The 22,907-nt window shown below is 40.5% G+C and overlaps 1 protein-coding gene across 1 annotated transcript in view; it reads right to left on the minus strand.

Moving 5' to 3' along the window:
* The window catches only part of suclg2 (succinate-CoA ligase GDP-forming subunit beta), an 88,890-nt gene that overhangs the window by 47,086 nt on the left and 18,897 nt on the right, over positions 1–22,907 (minus strand). Inside the window, exon 2 of the mRNA XM_072382679.1 lies at positions 21,136–21,277. Coding sequence (XP_072238780.1) covers positions 21,136–21,277 — 142 coding nt within the window. The remainder of the gene's footprint in view (positions 1–21,135; positions 21,278–22,907) is intronic.

Below are 22,907 nucleotides of genomic sequence, written 5' to 3' on the forward strand. Positions count from 1 at the left end.
CCATTTAAGCTTGCATGTGTCTCAATAAAAAGTTCCGTTTTATTTGTATTGATAAATCGCTGCACCTGTTACCGATTTTCTTGGCAACATAGAGAACTGAGGAAAGACTCTAGACTTTTGGAGTAAAGTTTGCACAACACTGAAATCAATATTAAAACAAACTTAAAAAACATGAGTCGCGGTCACATTGCGACCTTAAATGTGGGTGTCAGAGGACCAACAACGACACGGACTATTCACCTCCCTGCAAATCTTTTTGCCACGTGTGGGACGACAAGTGGAAAAAGAGGAAAAGTCAAAGTCTGAAGGCTTTAGGTTCTCGAGATACCACCTAAAAAACTTCAGGCTAATCACCCAACACACAGATATTTCAGTATGGACTGAAGCTATGTACAGCATCTACATAAAATATCCACCCAAACTGTTACTTAGGCATGTTTCCTTAATACTAGTATTAAAGAACAATGCCAGTGAAAGCAGAAAATTAAGCAACTGCTCAACTGTTTGAAGCTTTCATGTGACTTTTCCCCAATTCTATAACCAGGCAGCATCCTCTCTGCTGTCAGTGGCACTGTGCAAAAAATTCACACATCAGGAGGAGACCCCTCAGCTGTCTATTCAGCATCCTGCCCACAGTCTTGTATTCGAATGGAGCGAGGACACTTGATGAAAGATGCTCTCTGACTAAGTAATGATTATCTCAGAGGGGGAGTTCAACCATTGACGGGTAGCTGCCATCAGGGTGGGAAGTGGGTGGTGTGGAGAGTTGAAGGGGATGTCCTGTGTTGGTCAGAAAGGCTCCTTGACCTTGTTGCTAGGGACAAAAAGTGCCTGGTGAGGACTGTCTAAGAGCTGCTGAGCCGAGAGAGCTTAAAAAAAAAACGCTGCCTGTGCTCAATGTTAATGTAAAGTCAAAAGAAACCAGAGAAAATAGCCTCTGACACTGCGACAGGGATTAAACAAACACTGCATTAGGGAGGCCCGAGTTGTGTGGGGTGATTAAGGGCTGACGGGAGAAAAAGAGAAAATGAGAGCATGAAGGTATCCTCGTATGCAAAAGGCTTCAAGAGGAGTTATAAATGAATAAATATGTTGGTTAAAAACTGCTACTGTGCAAAATTAACAAGTTCAAAGCAAGATGAGAAAGAGTGTCCTGCGGGCATGTGCTGCAGAAAAAGGACAGCACAGAGAAAATGACTTCTGCTTAAAAAAAAAAATGAAGAAGAAGAAGAAGCAAGTGGCAGAACAAAGCTACGGCCCAAGTGAGAGATTGCATTGCTGAGAAGTGAAGAAAGGTAAAACGTTTGACACACTGACAAAAACAAAGACAAGGTGTTAAAGCAAAGTCATATTGAAAATATTAAAAAGGAAAATAATGTGTTAAGGGAGGTAATGGGGTGAGAACCAAGCAGGTGTTCTTTCCTGCTGTACTATTATTTGATGGCAAACCTGCTTATTACGGGGCCCACAACAAGATATTGTAGCAATATCAGCAATTATGAGTGGGTGCTGGAAGAGACGTGTGGCGATACTTAGGGAAACTTTAGAAGAGAGGAAACAGACATCGAGTGATCATATGTGCACACAATTTCTTCGACACACACCTGAAAGAAATCTTCTAGTTAGGACTGAAACACCACTTTCAGTTGAAACACATGGAAAGGATAATGATGTCCTCAAAGATCACAGTGAACATGGTGCATGGTAAAGAGCAAGGCGACCATTATCTGGTCGTATGACAGACATATTATGGCCTCTAACGCTAAGGCAAAGGTTGGTCCTTAATGAGCGTGGAGCAGAGGGAGGAGTTGCTGGAAAAGCGGAGGCAGTATGTAAAATCAGAAACGAGGCCTGCTTTTTATGTTCGACCCAGACATGGTGAAGTACAAGAGGCGAGAAGGTCACATGCTTGAATTTAATAAGTAACGACACCAGCGAGTTCCGTCAAAAACTCAGAGCTCAGGGTGTTTATGTGGTGGAAAAATGCAATATTAAACCTGTAAACTATGAGGTCAGGATAATGAAGGGTGACGCACATGTATGTTCCACAAGACGGCAATATATTGTACATTCTGTCCGAGATGCCTCCTTGAATGTACATTTTCCTTCCTGAGAGGACACAGCAAAGATGCCCCGGATAAATTTATCATTTCTTTACTTGATGCTGCCACAATTATTCCTAATATCTCCAGCAGAAAGTGGTCCGGTGATCTGCTGAATGAGAGACTTTTTCTTGGGGGCAGAAAAACATTGTTGCATAATCAGTTCTCCACTTCCATTTGGATCATGCATGGCCCACTGTGAAGATGTAGAACAAGATTTTCAGATCCATTTATTTTCTATTTCTTGGGGACACGGGGGAAGAGATTAAACATCGCACAACATCTCCGATCACATCACATGCATTCTGAGTAATGCGGTCATCATCCTCAGGCCTTACTCATTTCCCAGTAATGAGTGCAAATCAACTCGCAGTCTGCTCGCCTGTGACAGCAGCTGGCAAAGAGGATGCTACTTCTACAATAAGTCTTTCTTTCTCCACGTTCATTCAGCCCCCCCCCCCCTCCTTCTCCATTTCCATGTAGCTCACGGGAGGCCGGCAGCACAGTTAGCTTTGGTCCGACATTTAATTAAGCCTGCGAGGCTGTGCCATGAGGGGGATTGCTGGCTGGTAAGGGACAAATGTAGGCTACTCGCCAGTCCACAGAGAGAAAGATGAGGCTACCATCTGCACGGAGAGAGAAAAAGATCAGGGTGGGTGTCTCACAGCATCCATGTGTGCCATAATTAAAGTAATGTGGTGGATAAACGGGGAAGACTAATCAAACTCTTGGGAGAAAAGGGGAAAACAAACACACACAGAGAATGTGAGCCTTCGTGTGGATAAACACCATTTACACCGGTGGAAAGAAAAGGCCATTTTCAACCCTCAGCATCTGTGCCCATCATGACACTAAACCTGGTGATAAATCAGGATATAGTTGATTGCTGTCAAAAATGTAAAAATGAGTCTTAATGGAAAAAAAATGTATTGAAATGTATTTTACTAAACTGTCAACATAAGTGGTGTGGGTGTAACTATGCTTTCCCCACAGTTCTTTTCACTGAATGTGGCATCTTTACAAGAAAAATAGATTTTTTTTAAAAATCATCTGGTCATCAACAATACATGCTCAGGTGAGCAACAATATCCTCATTTATTATACGAAGTCATGATTTATTTTTCAAAGAGTCCATCCTTAATGCTTCCATTGGGATTAAAGGGGTAAATAGCTGCCAAGTGCAGCTAATCAAATGCTTAAGATTAGTTGATCGACATAAAGAGAGGGTGAGACATCGCAGATCCAGACTTTAATCAAAATGAGAATCTTTGGGATCTGCTGAAGAAAAATGTCTGCAACAGTCTGACTCACATTGAACACATTGAACCATTTGGATTCATTAATCCCATCTCGTCACACAGCAGTCACTCTAGGTTTTGGCAGTTTGTTGGTCTGTAGCATTCAGGTGTGTTTTAAAACAGTGCCATTTAGAAAATACATCAATAATGATCTTCGAGAAACAATTGTTGCTTCCCATCAATCTGGGAAGGGTTAAAAGGCCATTTCCAATCCAACAATACAGTGAGAATGATTCTTGCCAAAGTGGAAAATATTTCCAGAAGTGGATGTCCCACTAAGGCCAGACCATGCAAAGCTCAGAAAAGTTGCATCTGAACCACCAGACTTCTGAAACAATGTCCTTTGGACAACTGAGACCAAAGTGGAGATGTTAAACCACCACCACCAAAGTGGTCACAATGTTAAGCACTGCGACTTGTTGAAATCAGCACCTGCAAAAGCTTTTCACCAACAGGACCTAAGCATCTTCAAGTCAAGCCGACCATGAACTCTGTGTACATTAAAGTCTTCCAGAGCCAAATGTGAGGCCATCTGTCTGTTAACTAAAGCTTGGCTGAAATCGGGTCATGCAACAGGACAATGATTCCAATCAGACCAGGAAAGCCACATAGGAATGGCTGAAGAAAACCGAAAAGAATCAAAGTGTTGCTTCGGCCCAGTCAAAGTGCAGAACTCACCTCAATTAAAACAATGCAGTGGAACCTTCATAAACAAAAGTCCGTAAACCTAAATGATCAGCTGCAATGTTGTCAAGAAGCTCAGAGACTGATGTGAGAAACTGACACCGTCAATGCAAAAAAAATGAATACATCAGGATCGTTGCTGCTGGTTCTACAAGCTGCTGAATCAAAGATTGTACTAAGTTTTTCTCTCCCTGCTTCTGCATTTGGCTCAGTTTTCGTTCAATAAATAATGACATGGTGTCATATGTCACATATTGTTATTCATCTGAGGATGTATTTACCAGATTTCAAAACTGTAAGGTTCAGATTAATTTTTAATAATGTCCTAATTTGTAAAACCTTAAACCTGGAAGAGGGTGTGCTTTCTCTTTCACAACTGTAACATACTGCGGCAAAAAGCACCATAAGCAACGCAGTGTGATAATGCTTTAAAAAAAAAAAAAAAGAGAGCTCTGTTAATCATATCTGCAGAGAATTGAATATGCACCTCCATTCTCCATTTGTGTTTAAGAGGGTCAAATTAGGTCAAAACTTACTTTAGTAAAATAATCAGCGTAATCACCTTGACTACACATCCTGTTTTTATTCCACTTAAGCACAGTTACACAGAAGAGGTCATGCTTAATAATAACGCTGCTTGTCATTTATTGATCATTTAATTTAACTAGAAATGTAAAGCTGATATTATCTTAGACAATTTGAGGTTTCTGTAAACCTTCACCTTTTCCAATTCTACCCAACTATGAAAAGGTGAGACAGAAAGTGCTTCTCAATTCATACAGTGATTGGAAGTGAACCAAAAGAAAAGTCAGGAAAACACAGGTTTTGCTTCTACCTTGACATACACTATATTGCTAAAAGTATTCCCTCATCTACCTTTACAGGCATATGAACTTAAGTGACATCCCATTCTTAATCCACAGGGTTTAATGTGACGTCGCCCCACCCTTTGCAGCTATAACAGCTTCAACTCTTCTGGGCAAGCTTTCCACAAGGTTCAGGAGTGTGTTTATGGGAATTTTTGACCAGAAGCGCATTTGTGAGGTCAGACACTGATGTTGGATGAGAAGACCTGGCTTGCAGTCTCTGCTCTAATTCATCCCAAAGGTGTTCCATCGGGTTGGGTCAGGATTCTGTGCAGGTCAGTCAGGTTCTTCCACACAAAACTTGCTCATCCATGTCTTTATGGACCTTCCTTTGTGTACTGGTGCACAGTCATGTTGGAACAGGAAGGGAACATCCCCAAACTGTTTCCACAAAGTTAGGAGCATGAAATTGTCCAAAATCTCTTGGTATGCTGAAGCATTCAGAGTTCCTTTCACTGGAACTAAGGGGCCAAGCCCAGCTCCTTAAGAACCACCACACACCATAACCCCCCCTCCACCAAACTTTACACTTGGCACAGTGCAGTTGGACAAACACTGTTCTCCTGGCAACTGCCAAACCCAGACTCGTCCATCAGATTGCCAGATGGAGAAGCGTGATTGGTCACTCCAGAGAACGCGTCTCCACTGCTCTAGAGCCCAGAGGCAGCGTGCTTTTCACCACTTCATCCGACACTTTGCATTGCACTTGGTGATGTATGGCGTGGACACAGCTGCTCGCCCACTGAAACCCATTCCATGAAGCTCTCTACGCACTGTTCTTGAGCTAATCTGAAGGCCACATGAAGTTTGGAGGTGTATAGCAACTGACTCTGCAGAAAGCTGACAACCTCTGTGCACTATTGACTCGATTACTGTAATAGTCTTTTAACTGGACTTCCCAAAATGAGCATCAAACATCTGGAGCTCATCCAGAACGCTGCTGGTAGAGTTTTAACCAGGACCAGAACCAGAACCAGAACCAGGAGATCTGAACACATCACACCAGTTTTAAAATCTTGACACTGGCTTCCAATCAGTCACAGAATAGATTTTAAAAGCCTACTGATGGTTTACAAATTCCAGAACGGTTTAGGCCCAAAATACATCTGTGATATGTTCAGAGAATATAAACCCAGCAGAGCCCTTAGATCCAAGGACTCAGGTCAGCTGGTCCAGTCCAGAGTCCAGACTAAACATGGAGAAGCAGCATTTAGCTGTTATGCTGCAAACAAGTGGAACAAACTCCCAGTTGAAATGAAACTTTCACCAAATTTAGACATTTTTAAATCCAGGTTAAAAACATTTCTTTGTTCACGCAGCTATGCATGAAATCTGTACGATATCTTTTATCTTATCTAGACTGTTGCTTGTTTTTAATAAATTTAATTTCATTTTAATTATTTGATTTCTTTCACTTTATATTCTTTTATGTATTTTTAATGCTTCTTCCACTCCCTGCTGCAATGCTTTTACTCTATGTAAAGCACTTTGAATTGTTTTGTACATGAAATGTGCTTTACAAATAAATTTGACTTGACTTGACTGTGCGCCTCAGCATCCGCTGACCCCGCTTTTACCCTTACACCCCTTACACCCTTATGTGGCCTTACACTTTGTGGCTGAGTTGCTGTAGTTTCCAATCACTTCCACTTTGTAATAATCCCACTGACAGTTGACTGTGGAATATTTAGTAGCGAGGAAATTTCACGACTAGACTTGTTGCACAGATAGCATACTATCATGGTACCACGCTGGAATTCACTGAGCTCCTGAAAGCGACCCATTCTTTCACAAATATTTGTAGAAGCAGTCTGCATGGCCACGGAAGTGATGGGAACACCTGAATTTAATTATTTGGAAGGGTGAGTGAATACTTTTGGCAATATAGTTTATGACGGCCTTGAAGCAATACTTGCTGTTGTTGCCTGTTCAGTTGAGATTGAAAAGTCAGATAACACTGATAGATCCTATTCCCACTCTATAAAGCCTTCTTGCTACAGACATGTCAGTCAGACCACAAGCAAAGGTAAAACAAGACACTAAAAAACTGATTTGGGCACAAAACAACAACAATGACAATTTTGCTTGCTGCAACTAAATAAATCATTACCATCACACTGTCTTGCCTAGTTAAACCCACTGTCCTTGTGTCTGTCTTCATCTACAAGTAATGATGCCATCTTAGTGGTACACAAAGGAAAAGAATATCAGTGTCCGAAACCGACAGTGGCACCTCGATGTAACACCTTCTTCACTCACTGCTTGCTTGACAGCTGAGTCCTCATTAGAGGAGACGTCCACCAGGCTTTTGCACGTAGAAAGCACCTCTAATGACAACCTGAGATGGCCCGGGTCTCAGACAGAGAGGTGCAGTTCAAACCCATGACGGAGAGTTTGTCATAGCATGGCAAACAAAGGTGTGACTGTACTGATAATGGTGTTGCGGACAGTGGGTGCTAAATGGACGCGGGGATATCTGGGGGTGAGAATGATGCGTGCACGTCTATCAGGCCACAACGTGACACACTTAAATGGAATAACACCAAGTCTATTCATAGACAAAACCGTCACAAAAATCCAGACAAAATGAGATACTTGGCTCTCGTTATTGTCTGAGCAGTTTTCATCAGTTCAGCATGAACAACAGCAGGAAAAAAAGAAACTATCAAAAAAGTACCAACAGCTGCTGCAACATTCTGCTGATGCATCAGAGGGCAGAAGGACTACTCACAATGCAGTTTCCATGGATGAGTAATGAAGCATGCCTAATGGTTGGAGCAACAAAGCTCAAGGTGCTTGGACATTTCATTCCATTTCTGTTTTTTCTATAGGTTCCCCAATTTAACCCCTAACTCCAGCACAGCAGAACAACTATGTCGAATTTATTTTGGGAGTGGAACCCCCAACAACAAACTTCTACTGGCGCATTAGCACCATCCTAATACGATGGAGGGGATGTGTGAAGAATAATTCCATGTCTTACCCACAACATGAATAGGTTAGGGTGTGTAATGAGGAGGTGGAAACACTAAGCTGCTTACAGAAATCAGCTCTTTGAGGGACAGGCTGCTTTACCCTGCAAAGCCTATTTACAGCCGTTAAGACAATTTCAGATGCATTGCCTTCTCCAACCAACACTAAAGGCCTAAGAGCCTGCTAATGTAAGGGATAACAAGAGGCCCGTGGAGAGGTCAGTGTAATGTGTGTCTGGGTAGGCTGCTTGTCTGCGTTTGATCTCTCATGTTGTGTTTGCAGATTCTACAAAAAGTCTACATGTGTGCATTTTTGTAGCTCCGCAGCCAGCGAGGGAATTCAGTTTTACCCGCCTGACAGCAGGGCACAGAGCCTGCGTTAATAACCTTTTGTTTCACACCAGCCGCTCCCCGCTTCTTTCCAAACTGTGTGCCATGCGTGTTATCTTGGCAGGTAGAGCGGGCAGAAAACTGCAGGCTAACATCTGTCTTCCTTTGTGACAGGTCAGCCGTATGGAGGGACGAGAGCTCTTCCGTCTATCAGCAGCAGCCTTGCAGGGAATGTGGAGGTGAGGCAGAGATGAATGGGGCTCACTACACCCAACACCCTGGACTTTTTTTTGTTTGTCTCGTGCACTGATCTCACGATATATATTTGCTCAGCAAATAAGCACATTATTTTTCTTGAATGAGACCTGGGCACAAACTGAAGCGCATTGAGCTATACGGACAAAGGTAGGGAAGTTGCAGTACTCAGTGGACAAAACGGATGGAAATTACAAGAGATTGCAATAAAGCCATAAAAGAAAGAAGTCAGAATATGTGGGTAAGAGCAATAAAAAACAGCAACATTGCTTTGACTTTACATTACTAGATTTAAATGAACCTCAACCCATTTAAGAAGAAATTATTAAAATAATATGTGTTCCAAACTTGGAGCAAATAAGCGTCAGTGAGATGGTTAATGGTAGTAAATTGGTCAAATTCCTTTATAAGAAAATTAATTAATTTAAAAAAAAAAAAAAAAAAAAAAAAAAAAAAAAAAAAAGGCACATGCTAAGTTCATATATTCCAAAAAAAGAAAAACATTGGGGGCAAACAATTCAATCGCATATGCTACGATTACGTTCAGCAAACACAAACTACAGAGTATCACATACAATTAAGCATTTTTCATGCGGGGGCTGAAACACAGTGCTGAACATTGTTTCTGCTTGACTTTTAATTTGAAATTAACATCAATAAAAGACCTTCTCTCGTCATTGACGGTATCCTTGCCAAGAGACCACAGTGTTTTTAGTGGAAACAATAGATGTGGTAATAATAACCATCCTGATTTCAAATTAAATGGCCGACAGCAAGACTGAAAAAATGGCCACAATACAAGAGCAATCTCCCTTAAAAGACTACGGCTCCATAATCCTTTGAAGCTCGAGAGCCCAATGTACGATCAGTTGCCTCAATAGATGAGAAGCTTGTTGATAGTCCTTTGTCCAATAGACCAATGAGAGGAGGAACTGCTACAGGCCCCAGCTGGTGTACGTTCGTAAACAGACTTACTTCTGAGAGACTCGTATTAGCTTGCGCTACTTCAGACAGAGACAGAAGTGAGAAGGCCGTAGTTGAGCTAACACTACTCAACCCTAACTACTACTGTCGGCACTTTTCACCAGAGACTCTGTCTCATTTTCTGAAGGGGAAAGATGAAAGTGGTGTTAAAAGGCGCTTGAAATGTTGAAGTGCATGAGGCAGCTCCAGTGGGGACATCGTGAATGAGATGGGGGAGGATTCACAGCGAAGAGAGCCCGGGCCACGTTTCATGCTTTAACCATGTTTGACAGTAAGATATATTTGTTTGTCCCCTGATGAAAAGGAAGCGGGCCATACATGCATGTAATGTGGACAGTACTGCTGTGCCGTCATATTTTTCTCTTTGATCATACTGTTCTCTCCTGCTAGATTTGTCCACACATTTGTAATTGATGCGAAAAGATCGGTTTCGGACAAAAAGAGCAGAGTAAAACACAATTTGATGTCAAAGGAGCTGGGTTTTATACGACACTGGTGTCAAAATCCACAGAGGATAAAACTGGAACTGAGGATGATAACAAAGCAACACAGCCAAACAATAAGGAGAAAAAAAATTGGTATTCTCACAAATTCACTGCTCAATTAAGCGTTAGTTTTATGGAAATAAAAGCATTCAGTTGGTGTTGGGACACTATTAAACAAGAATTGAGCCATGGGTAATGCTAATGTGCCACAGAGGTACGTCATCAATCAAGTAATCAGATATTTTGAAGGTTTAATACACTGTACAGTTTATAATAAAGCAACAAAAGCTGTATAAATTGATGCGTAATTATTAAACAATATCAGCCCATAAATGATACCCGAGTCCACTTTGCTGAGGCCTCACTTCAAGTTGTGCCATCGATTCGTTCCATCAACAGCCGCCCTCATATTATCACTCGATAAAATGTTTGAAAATCTGTCTTCAGCCATTTCTAGGCCCAATTCGATGCTTAAGCTTTCGAATCCTGTTGAGTTATGATCATGTTTCAGCCTTCTTTACTTTGGCTACGTCTATGAGCACTTAATCAACACTTTGTACGCTCTGGACACTGAGTTGCCCAGAGAAAAGAGTGGGTGTAGGTGAACTGGTAAATATGTTGCAGATGGATAAAACCTCATAACTGCTTTTCGTGATGCCTGTGTTGGGGAGTACATTTATACGACAGATGGCACAGGTTATGCAGAGTGTTGGGTAAATGAGCATATTGTACTCTGGGCAGCACCAGGCCCAGTCAGAGGTGTAAATGCTTCTCAGCACCCAGCCAGAGAAAGCTGTTCCTTTTTATCTATTCATTTTTTAGCAGCAAAAGCATGAGTACAGTATGTGTTATATCATCTCTATGCAACTTTAACAGTTTCTTGTAGACCTTTAACGAGGAGCCATTCTCATGTATTCCAGCAAGAATGTAACGTCCACTAAATAGATTGTAGGCTTTAGGGATATACTTTGCTGATTGGGGTTTTGTTAATTCACTTAAAAAATGTTTCTGTTGTTCTCATACATTTACATAACTACAGAAAGGCATTGCTGTGTTGATTTATCTTCGACTACAATGCACACTTTGCATGTGATTATTTTCATATTAAGCTGAATTTAAAGGTTTGTGCAAGTGAAGAGAAATACAACAGATTGATTGATTATTAAGTCATGTTTGTTGTTTTGAACCATCCTTCTGGTAATCTACAGTACAGATCCTTCAAACAAACACTTGGCTTTGTTTATGGTATACCGTCTGTTTCTGTACAACCTTCCAAGGCAGTGGATGACTCTGTAAGTCCTATCCTCCCCCAAATGCCCAAAGTAGGTCCCGGTGCTCTGGCCTAGTCAAAGCGTTTATTTATAATGCATGTCCACCTCTTTGATGATTCATTCAGGATGTTGGCCGGATTTCCAGTATACTTTGAGTGCTATGGTTACATCTTTAACAGTGCTTAATGTTTTGTGTCAATGAGTCACACTTTTGGTTAGTTCAAGCGGGGCAGGAAGATTTGAACACAGCTGGCTGGCAAATAGGTAAACTCTGTCGGTATGTGTTTATGGATTTATTTATCTAACTGAGCTATACAGTTTTTCTGAAAAGCAGATTGTCTGCCAAATTATGATAATATACAAGATACGATACTATCCTGAGATCCTTCACCTGTAGAACAATGTGAAGCCCAAGCCATGAGATTTCCATAGGAAAAGATACGAGAATGTCGCCCACCCCTGCTTTTCACTGCTCAGATGGTTCCTGCAGACTGAATGATGCAGCAGTGTCATAATTATTCTGTGTGAACATCCAAATACCTTTGATAATGCAGTGTGAACACCATCATCCACAAACCATCTAAAAATTAAACATTTCTAGGGCTGTAGTCAACCAATGAAATTCTTGGTCGACTGAAACCTTGAAATTTCGACAAAAAAAAAAAAAAAAAAAAATAGAAAATAGAAAATAAAAATCAACAGATGGGGTGGGGGGACTCGACTGCGACAGCATTTTACATCACGTGCATCTGCAAAATATAATTGCCCACGATTACCAAAAATATACTGATATAAGCACTAGAAGGCATTTAAACACTAAAGGCAATTCAGAGAAAAATATCTTCATTAAACATCCCAGATCAATGTTTATGTTTATGTATTTAGCAGACGCTTTTATCCAAAGCGACTTACAAATGAAGATATAACAAGCTATACAAAAAGCTAACAATAAACAAGACAAGTGCAGACAAAATAAAGCTGTGCATTACAGAATTACGTTTGGATGATAGAGGAGGCTTAAAGGGGAACTCCGGTATTTTTAAACCTGGACCTTATTTCTGGCATGAAATACATTTATCTACTCACCGAGTTTGGTGAAAGTCGGCGTCCTTCGGAAGACATTTAGATAACTCGAGATCTGCGTATATCCATATAACGGGAGAGAACAGGGCATTGACAATACAGCCTCTAAATAAGGCATTATCTGTCTTTATTTCACCAATGCTTTAAGACGAATGAATGAATGAATGAATGAGTATAATTGCAGTATCATCGACACGCGCTGCTGCAGCACAGCTCATTCACTCGTGCTCTGTGACAGTCGGCTAACTTCACATGTAGTTTCCTACTGATAGTTTTGTGCAACATGGCAGGAAATTTATCAGATTTTGACGACGTGGACGACAACTTTGAGTACGATGGACGTCCTTACCGGAGTGAATGAGCTGTGCTGCAGCAGCGCGTCGATGACGTCATCCCAGTAGACGAGTGTGTAGAAAGCCCTCTATAAGCCCCCCGATAGCCACTAATAACAACAACATTGCAGCTATGAGCTAACAGTGCAATAGTACGCATTCATTCATTCATTTGCCTTAAAGTATTGGTGAAATAAAGACAGATGATGCCTTATTGAGGCTGCATCGTCTACGTCTATGCCCCCGTTCACTCCGCTATATGGATCTCGAGTTATCTAAATAGCTTCCGAAGGACGCCGACTTTTGCCAAACTGTTCTCGGTGAGTAGATGAATGCATTTCATGCCAGAAATAAGGTCTAGGTTTGAAAATATCGAAGTTCCCCTTTAACATTCAGCGTGGTCTGGGTGCATCTGAGGGATGCTGCCGTTGTTGCGTGCGGGTGCGCCTTCAGTTCTAAAACGAATAAACGATTATTAGACTAAAATACTGAAATATGTTTAATATCATATTAAAAGCCTATAATATTGAAGTATTACCGTTTTTAGGTGATACGCCATGTTTGTAGTCGAGCTGTGATACACAAAATGTTGCCAACTATTTTGGTAAAATTCTGCCACTGCTGACGCCTTTGACATGGATGATAGAGGAAGACATACTGTTTATCACACGCTCAAAATAATGAAATATAAAATAAATAAATAAGAAGAAATAAAATAATAAATAAAATATAAAAAAATATGTATCACTAATTTTACAAGCATACATTCACATACATCTGCCTCATCAAAGACTTTGCTAATGTCAAGGTAGCTTGGCACTATTCAGCAAGCCGACATCACATCGACTATCCCTCTAATAAGCACACATGAGATTGGACAGTCATGAATAAAAACAGTTTACACTGAATATTCATGGCAGAGTGACAGATATTAAAATGTTCCCTTCCTCTGTTAATTGTTATTCTGGCAGTGAGAGTTCTGGGAAAAACAGCAGCCTGGGCAGATGAGGTGAGCGAGGATTGTGAAAATCACGGGAACTTTAAAAACTGAATGACAAAAACAGGAAATAAATGGAAAATGTGACTGGCACAGTTAGCGAAGGAAAGCCATGAAGATGACAACCGTAAAGACATTCTCTGCATCTCATCAGATAGAAGACTTACATTTGCACGGCTATATTTTGTTCACATTCACACAGGCTCAGGCGTGTGGTTAAGATAAGACTGGAGCCATGAATTCCTCCATCAACATTTTGTCAATGAATGATTTCTGTGGGAGGCAGGAAGGTATGGCAGACATAAAGGGCTTTGAGGCAAAGAGTGAGTGGGGGAAAAGTGGTTTTGATATAGAATTCGGACTGAGAATCCATCAAGATTTGCCCAACAGATGCATCTGTCAAGCATGTGGCGAGACACAAAGTGGACTACATAATCATATTCTCTTTGGGTGTTGCAGAGCACAGGTATGTGAGCATGGATATTTGCAGTCATGTACAAAGTCATGCAAATCTGCTTCGAAATAAAACATGAAATCTACATTCGTTACAGGAGCTCTTGGTAAATTTTAAACTTGCTACGAGGCAAAAAAAATAAAATAAAGAAACCTGTTGAAAAACCTGTAAGTAAAAATAAAAATTCTAGGTATAAGAGGATGCTTTCAAAAGCAATCATTGCTAGGAGCATTGAAAAGAAAACAATAATTGGTGAAAATAAGGCTTTTAACCTTCAATAATATGCCAATTTGGCTTTTATAAGCTGGAAGACATTATGAGACAATGTGAAGGCAAAAGACAGCAAGAAAGTGAGAACAAAAACCCTGCAGTGTTTAAAAGTTGTTATCAGTGAATGGATGTAAATAGTTTAAAAATGATAGCAACAGGCCACTGTGGCTGAAGTTCCTGTGGTCATTAGTGAGGTCCTGCGAGTGATTGCTTCACAAACTTTAATCAATTCTCAGTAACTAGGTTTCCATTGTTATTTTAATTTTCACTAGAAGGTTATTAATAAGATTAATAAGAAGGTGAATGGAAAGAGTAAAAATTGAAAAACTGTCCAATAATATGCAGAAATGTACCGGCCTGAGGAGGTTTTTACCAGGTCAGAAGATGATTTAATAAGCATTATGCTTGTAATGAAGAAACACTGATGACACGGATTACTTAATTCATGAGCGGTTTTTCCATGTCTGTCTGATTCACATTTCTCTTTTGTATCTTTTCAAAAAATTTGCTTTCCTGGTGAATGGAAACGTGGCTAAAAAAGTTGGATCCTCACAGCTAGAGCTCGAGGGCTAGAATTCCTATGTGACAATATGCTGGTGTTTTTCTTTAATGTAGTGGTAAAATTGAGATAAAAGTATCTAAATCAGACTTTCAAAGTGGATGAACACTTTTATTTGGTTTAACCACTGTACTTTTAGGGCTTCTATTTGTTAAGGCTGATGATCATGAACAAGGTTTATCCAACATTAGCATCTACCTGCACACGATTCGTTGTGCGCAAACAGAAACAAAAAAAAGTTTCATTTCAGAGTCTCTACTTCCGTTTTGCTGCTCTCGTTCTGCTGTTTCATGTGTATGTGCAACTGTGGCTCTACTCCGAATGTTTCTGCTCGATTCCATTAGCTTTGTCTTTTTCACATGCATATTGTGCTGCACAATAAGTTCGAACAAATCAATAGCCTTCATGATGGTACTATCAATGGATAAAATGCAAAACAGCCATCTATACAAAAACGTCCACATAGGCCTATCTGTTGATCTACCCTGAAAAGAAAAAGCAGTGATGCAGAATGGATAAATAAGATGCACATGAAAATACGTTGTTGAGGAAGGAAAAAAGAAAAGGGGGGGGGGGGGGGGGGGTATGTTGCTGAATGTTGAAACAGACATTTTTCATTATTTTCAGAAAATGATATGCTTAATTTGAACCGGTTACCAGCAACACATTTAAAAAAAAAGATCACAAAGAACTGAATAAATTGTGTGGTACTTGGGAAGGTAACATTACTGGTTTAACATTATTGGGTATAAATATAATTTTAAAGAGGCTGAGACTTGCAGAAGAAAGAAAATGACAAGAGGGATGGACAGACTTATGGAAAATAACATCTACAGTGGACAGTGTCATGAACATACTAAGATATCTGAGCAGGGCCAGAAACCAATGTTGAATAGCTGTAATCTTCGCACCCTCAGGGAGTTCTACATGAAAAACAGGAACAATCCTGTGGTTGAACGCCAAATCATTTTCTTTCACGTTTAAAAGATACCTCCAATGTGAAATAATCTGGGCTTCTAAACTGGCATGTACACTATATCCCAAAGTAAGGAAATATTTCATTATTTACTAAACCAAAAGGACATGCTGAAAACTTACCATATGACCAGTCTGAGCAGTTTGTTAGAGGACAGTTTTTTTCTGTACTGTACAGCCTAATTATCTTTAACTATGCAGGCATGCAAAAATGGCATTGTGTCAGCGTTGCTGGGTTCAATCACATCATATAAATACTTGGATTGGGTCAAGAATTGATCATGAAAAGAACAGCCATCTAATATTTTACACTATATTAACAAGAACATAAAAACATTAAGTATTCATATGTAGTGGGAGCTTGCAGGGTATTGGACCTTGGTCAAAGACAGAATAAATTTAATGTGAATGAAAAAGTACTAAAATACAAGATGATAAGGATTAATGAAATTTTAAACAATTTTAAACTTAAAGGTTGTTTATCTCAGTGCTCACAAGGCCATTTTCAAAGCTTAACAATTGCAAAAAAGGACCAACAATTTGGATGAACTCACTGAAAAACTGAGAAAAAGTTTAAGTGCAAGAGATGCCATGGCTACAGATGCCTCTGTAACCATAGTAACTCACTCTCGCAGCTGCCTGTTGAGAGCAAAGGTGAGAAAACACATACAACCACGGTCTGAATCAAGTTTCTCGAATACAATAGTGCCTCAGACAAAAGGCACCACATACACTGGGTGGAAACTGCTGCACTGCTTCACATACAGGACTTTAAAAGAGAGGCCGCGTGTATAAACCTTCTGAAAGAGTAACAGTCAATGGAAAAACTCCAGCTGGCTGACAAATGGTGTGACTTCACCACTCAGTCTGAGACTTCTCTGTCAGACAGGCAGAAACATCCATGGATTATGGGCTGTGCCACATATAGTCTAGCCAAAAATATACCAAAGAAGGCTCCAAGTTGCTCAGCAGCTGAAATCCTATATTAAACAAGAATGAGAACATTTGGCTTTCAAAACTACACGAAGCGCTCTCCTCAGTTCCAAAACACAGAAGATCATAAGAACAAGGGGTGATACATCACCCCTTTTTTTTTTTTTTTTTTTTTTCAAATGGAGTATAAAATCTATAAAATCTGCAGTTTCGACAGGACCGATATGTAGTCTTTGTACCTGGTCCTGAATTTAAAGGTCCACATTAAATTAAATATAGAGCCACAAGAAAACCCTCAAAAGGTCCCACTAGAGCAGCAGAATCTCAGTTTAAATCGAATTGAAATACTTTGGAAACTTTTAGTAAGTTGAGGATGCCTTTGCCCCAGGAAAACCTGAGAAAGATGTACTTTTGTTGAATCCCTCAACATTTGTAAGGTTTTCTAACTAAAGAATGGGTTTATTCAGTGTAGAAGAACCTGGAAGTTTGAATGACATGTACTGCATGATCCTTATGTAACAGCATTGTGTAGCATTCTGTGCTTCAGTATTAGGGTTTATATAGAATATTTAAGCCTTAAATACTAAAATAATTTGGCTCTTTACATATAATCACATTTTAGACAACGTCAAAACTTTTTCGACAGTTTTGGGAAAGGTGCAGCTAAAACTCGACCACAGTGTGGGACACAGTGTAGCACCACTTTGCACATAGCAGTTCTACTTTTTACCAGCTCGACAATTACTTGAATGTTTCCCCCATTTTTGATTTCAAGATTATAGCAGATTTTACCAAAAGTCTGAAAAAGTCCATCTATATAACCAAAAGGACGAGAAAACTGAATACCTGAATGTCTTTCAGCTGGAGAGAAATGATTAATATTCAAAAATGGGAGAGCTTAACAAAAAAGAAAAGTTTATTTCTCACTACTAAAGCTAAGAGCACACACACAACACAACACAAAGATTAAAAACTTGTGAGTGGGTGGTGGATGTGGGTCACTGGTTTTGGATGGACAGCAGCAGTTAGTGAGCCACTGGCTCGGTGTCCCAGCAGAGCACACATTACAAAAGCTTCAGACTCTCTGATAACTCCCTGCAGGATTCACCCAGTGTGGCGCCACAGAAATCAAACCAGTCTTTCCATAAGCCACGGACTGCTTGTGCATCTCCCATCTGCCACAATGTAAACTCCTCCAAGGCTTGTCATTCAAGTTAAAAAGGAATCGATGGTCCATGTCGGACATTTTTTATTTATTTTTTCGCTTTTTAATGTTTTGATGAAAAGGTAGAAAGATTTTAGGCTATTTGTCCTCAGCAGTTGTAGAACAAATCAATCCGGGTCCGCTTTACGAGGGCCGGGCTCTTCAGTGGATGAGAAGTGTTTCTATACTGTTTGTGTATAGCAGCAATTGAACAGTCAACCGTACCACTTCATGGTTAAGTGGGTGCAGAAGCGTGGAGGATACTTGTTTCTGTGCATGTGCATGTGTACCCATAAAGGAAAGCTATGAATGACATTCATCTGTGCTTTGATGCTTGATGAGTTCACTCTGGTGTGTGCACAAGGAACCAGGGGCGCACAGCAGGATGTCCGCACCACACATAAATCTGTTTGAGTTGCTCCTAGACAGCTCAGACACTAACCACACCTCCTGTACAGTGTAATACCATGTGTCCCCTGCAGTGGAAAGTCATTAAACAGAGCTTTATGCAGAACTGCCTCCATACCCTGCCCTCCCCTCGCGCCTGGGGAGTCGAAGCTTGGCATTCTCAGTCTGTTTATAAGCTCTACAGATCTTAACTAAAGAGGTTATAAATCTCCCTTTTTCTTCCACCCTCTATCACATTTATGTATGACCCAACACAGCCCCAGAGAAAGCCATTTGCAGATAGTGTGTAGCTAAAGAGATAAAGCATCCATAGATGCTAAATTGCACGCTTTACTTGTAAGCCAGGATATATAAGTGTGACGCACGAGCACAGGGACACTAACCCGAGCTCAATGCACTAATGAAGTTCAGAGACAAAGCAGCTCTGAAGTGTGCCATAGGAACTGAGGGCTTAATTTACAAAGAAAATAGCAAATTACTGCGAACATTATTGTTTGCATGCATTTTCAATTTGGCTGTGAAAGCTACAAAAACCCAGCAGTCTGCAGCCACAGTCGTGTTGCCTCAAATGTGTCGCCGCTAATTAACATCTGATGCCAAGCCATCTAAAAAGTGTTTCTGGTATGCAACGGTGCAACAATAGAAAAGTTCTAGGTTCTATGAAACCGACTTTGAAATATTGGTTACAGAAACCAATAAAAAAATCATGACATTGCATCCTCTGAGGTCGACAGACTGCAGTGATAAATCTCTTTCAGGCGCCATTTGAAAAAGCATATTTGACAACAACTTAAGCTTGTGTACTCTAGAGGTGCAAAATCAATGCAAACCCCAAAGTACACCATTAATATGGTCAAATTATTTAGTTCTAAATGATCTTAAAAAAAAAAAAAAAGGACTGCAAATCTAGAATTGCAAAGTAATTCAACCTTAGAATCTGGCCTAGGTTTCATTAAGCTGTCTGTTCTTTCCACCTCCTCTTTCCTGAGTTTTCCATTGCCCTCATTTCATCCCTTAGCAAGCAATATAGGTACTGTCAGGAAAATATATATCCTCTTCTTCCTATTCAGCTTATCTTGGTCTGCATCATAACCAGGGCCACTGAAAGCGGTGCCCCAGGTGCTTACGCGCCAAGACGCTGATAAGAGTGGCATCTAGCTGGCTGAAAGTCAACCTGGATGCACTATCACAAAGTTGCTGTTGTATTTGGAGAGGACACTGAATGAAATATAAATGTGAGAGTATAGGCTGTATGTGTTACATAGCTTGGTGTATGGAAACAAAGCAGAGTAAGGGAAAGGTAGGAGCCAGAATATAAAGCTATGTGTGGGTGCATACAAATGGGTGTTAGACTATCTTTGTTCATGCAGCACAATGCATGCCAGAAGATTTGTAGTACAAGTGTAGTTTCAGTGTACCTCTTGCATGGCTCTGTGTGAGTGTGCGGGGGCGATCATCCAAGTTGCATTAAAAAAAATAAATAATAGAAAAACAGGAAAACAAAATAAAAAGATGACATGCAAAGCGTGAGAAACTCAATGCGAGAGGCTGTGAAACAAATTAGCGCGGATGAGTGCCGTGAAGAAAAACAGAGCAGGCATGACCACCAAGCTAAAAAAAACACTCAAACACATCAGTAAACAGGATAAAGACGTAATTAAACCTGATAAAACTTCAACCCTTATCAACCACACTCGTTTGCACATCCTTCAGCAGGACCAAAGAACTGGACTGTTATCATTTTAATGTGCGCAGCAGCGCGATGACATCCACCATAAAACTAACTGAATTAATCCTAAACAACTGGGGGATTTCAGTACATCTGCGATTATTACTGAACTGCAAAGGGAACATACTGAAGTGCAGGTACTAAATCTGTAAATGTAGATCTGCAAACATGTAACAGACCATCGCCTTATACTCATGAGCCTGATAGATGTCAGAGAGACCGTAAAAGAATAAGGATCAAGAGAACGTTCCCTTCTTTGTGCAGGTGAGGAGACAGGACAGGAGAATTATGTACCTGGACAATTTACGGCGTCTTGGGGGACATGTGGCAGCTTATGAGGTTAAATGAGAGGTTCACTCAGTGTAGCTGAGTGAACTACACTCAAACTCTACTCTTGTAACATTCAACTATATGGTGGAAAACTTTACAGTGCTTTAAAAACAACACAAAGAATCATTAGCAATGATCTCCAGAAGTCTCTGGCTTCAGTGTCCTCAGTTCTCCACCTCACACCACATAGTCATTTCCTTCTGATGGAAATTCCCTCTGATTTCCTGGTCCCTTTGACACCTCCCAGGCTCATATTTACAAGGATGTGGCGTGTTATGTGCATGTGGATATGCATTTTTAATCTCCTCAGCACCATTAGAGATGCATAGCTCTTATTGCTGAGCTCTTTCAAGACCCCCCCCCCTTATGATAAGTAATTGCAGAGCAATTTTTTTTAGTAAAAAAAACTCTAAATCACCCAAAAATATAATTTGTGTTGCATTTGAGTTGTGCTTTGTAGCTAACTTGAAATGAGCTCAACACATAATAAATACAAAAAATGTTCAACAATTAAGCGAAAAAGCTTTTCCTCGAAACATTCCTCTCGGGTCTTAATGAAAAGTTGTAAATCATTATCTGTACGTTATCCAGAATATCTTAGGAACACGACTCACTGAGCCTCTTCGCAGCCTCCAGGGCCTCAGAGGCCGTGTCAGCCACGTAGAAGCGCTGCACAGCCACGCCACTCTCCTGCATCAGCTTCTTGCTCTGGTACTCCTGCAGATTCAGCCATCTCCTGGGACTCAGCCAGGTGCACTAGAGAGAGGAGCAACACAGAGACAGTAAGAGTAGGATCTGCAAATGACATACAATTAACTTATTGCAATAAGATGTCTTTTTCAAGGACGTCCATCATGAGTAATGTCCCTCTTCTACTCATCATCTCAGTAAGTGAGTGCGCTCTCTGTTGAGGTATTTTACAGCATGCAAAAACACAAAACATCTCCTCCCTTCTTCTCTCCTCCACTGCCCCCTCCGACCATCTTACACTCTTTTTCCTGTAATGAGACAAGCAGTCAGGCCTAAGCTGCGGGACAGCTCTGGAGCCGTTGGCGCCATCAGCAGGTGCGGGCCCTGTCAGCTACAGCTGTTGTTGCTATTAAAAAGAAATTGGCTTTTTAAAGTGAAGGAGAGACACAGGCTGTGTCAGAGAGAGAATCCCTCTGCACCAGCTTTCACTACAGCACACACAGGTGTGTGGAAAACATGTGTGCGTGAATGCAAATGTTTTCACGGGAAAGGAGTCCAGGGAGTCATAAAGAAGAGAAAGGCCATTAAATTAAAAGGAAAACAAGGAGTGTTAGGCGAGTTAGGGTTTAGCATGTAAATGATGCTCAAACCTTTTTATTTCCTCACCCTCTGACAATTAAACAGGAGGATAAATATTATTCTGACTGAGTCGAGATAAAATGATCTGCGCTGCTGTCCACTGGTACATCTGTTAGGCTGGAACAAGATGACAGTTATTCAAGGACAAGTGCATGAACACGAGAGGAACATACACACAATGCAGAGCAGAAGATTATGATGCTTTTCTTTTTAAATTGTGTAAATGTTCAGTATGTGTCTTGTTGTACTGTTGTTTGTAATACATGGTAAAAAAATGCTACATTATAGCAACTGTGCTCCCGTCTGCATTCTCAATCCTCAACTCTTAACCAAGAAAAAAAATTACCGGATGTGAAAGAAAGTAGGCAGCCGCTGCCGGTTAGGTCTGCAGCGGGAAAAACACATATCTGAACCTAAAATGTGACGATAGCAGGTCAAACTGAATCTGCATCTTTTTAACTTCACGAACAAAAACGCAATGTATGGGTGCTCTTTTTCAGGGGTTGGCTGTCTCAAAGCCTTTCCTCACTCAAAAAGCTTAAAAGCTTTAAGTCGTTCAAGGCAAAAGCATGAAAATGGCCACAAAAATCTCCATTTTTCAAAAACTCACCCGACAGAGGCGGCAAGAAACCACGCTGTTATTTTCAGACAATTTTTTTGAAAGTGGAATACATCTCACGGTGAAGTCATTTTCTTTTTCTCTTCTCCAACTTTTCTTAAATTGAGCAACCGAGCAGACAGGGTTTGTAATGTGTTGTGAAATGTTATAAAGGTTACAAAGCTGCTTTCTCACGTATGATAACACACACACACAAAATATTAAAATGCCTGCATGGATAAATTAGAAAAATATCTCCATGTACGAACACGAATGACCGTCTGAAAGCACTGAACTGTGAATAACTGCTGAAGGATGAATTCTAACGTGGATTAAAAAGATGATCGCATTTTCCTGGATGAGTGTGCATGTTGGTTAGCCTGTTTTTGTGGCACACTGGGCATGACAAGGCCACTCCTTTTTTCTTTTAAGCACTTCGTCAGAGTTCTGACTGTGAAT

The sequence above is a fragment of the Leuresthes tenuis genome, unplaced genomic scaffold (genome assembly GCF_036924035.1).
Source record: "Leuresthes tenuis unplaced genomic scaffold, fLeuTen1.0.hap1 SCAF_3, whole genome shotgun sequence".
In the NCBI taxonomy this organism is placed as follows: Eukaryota; Metazoa; Chordata; class Actinopteri; order Atheriniformes; family Atherinopsidae; genus Leuresthes; species Leuresthes tenuis.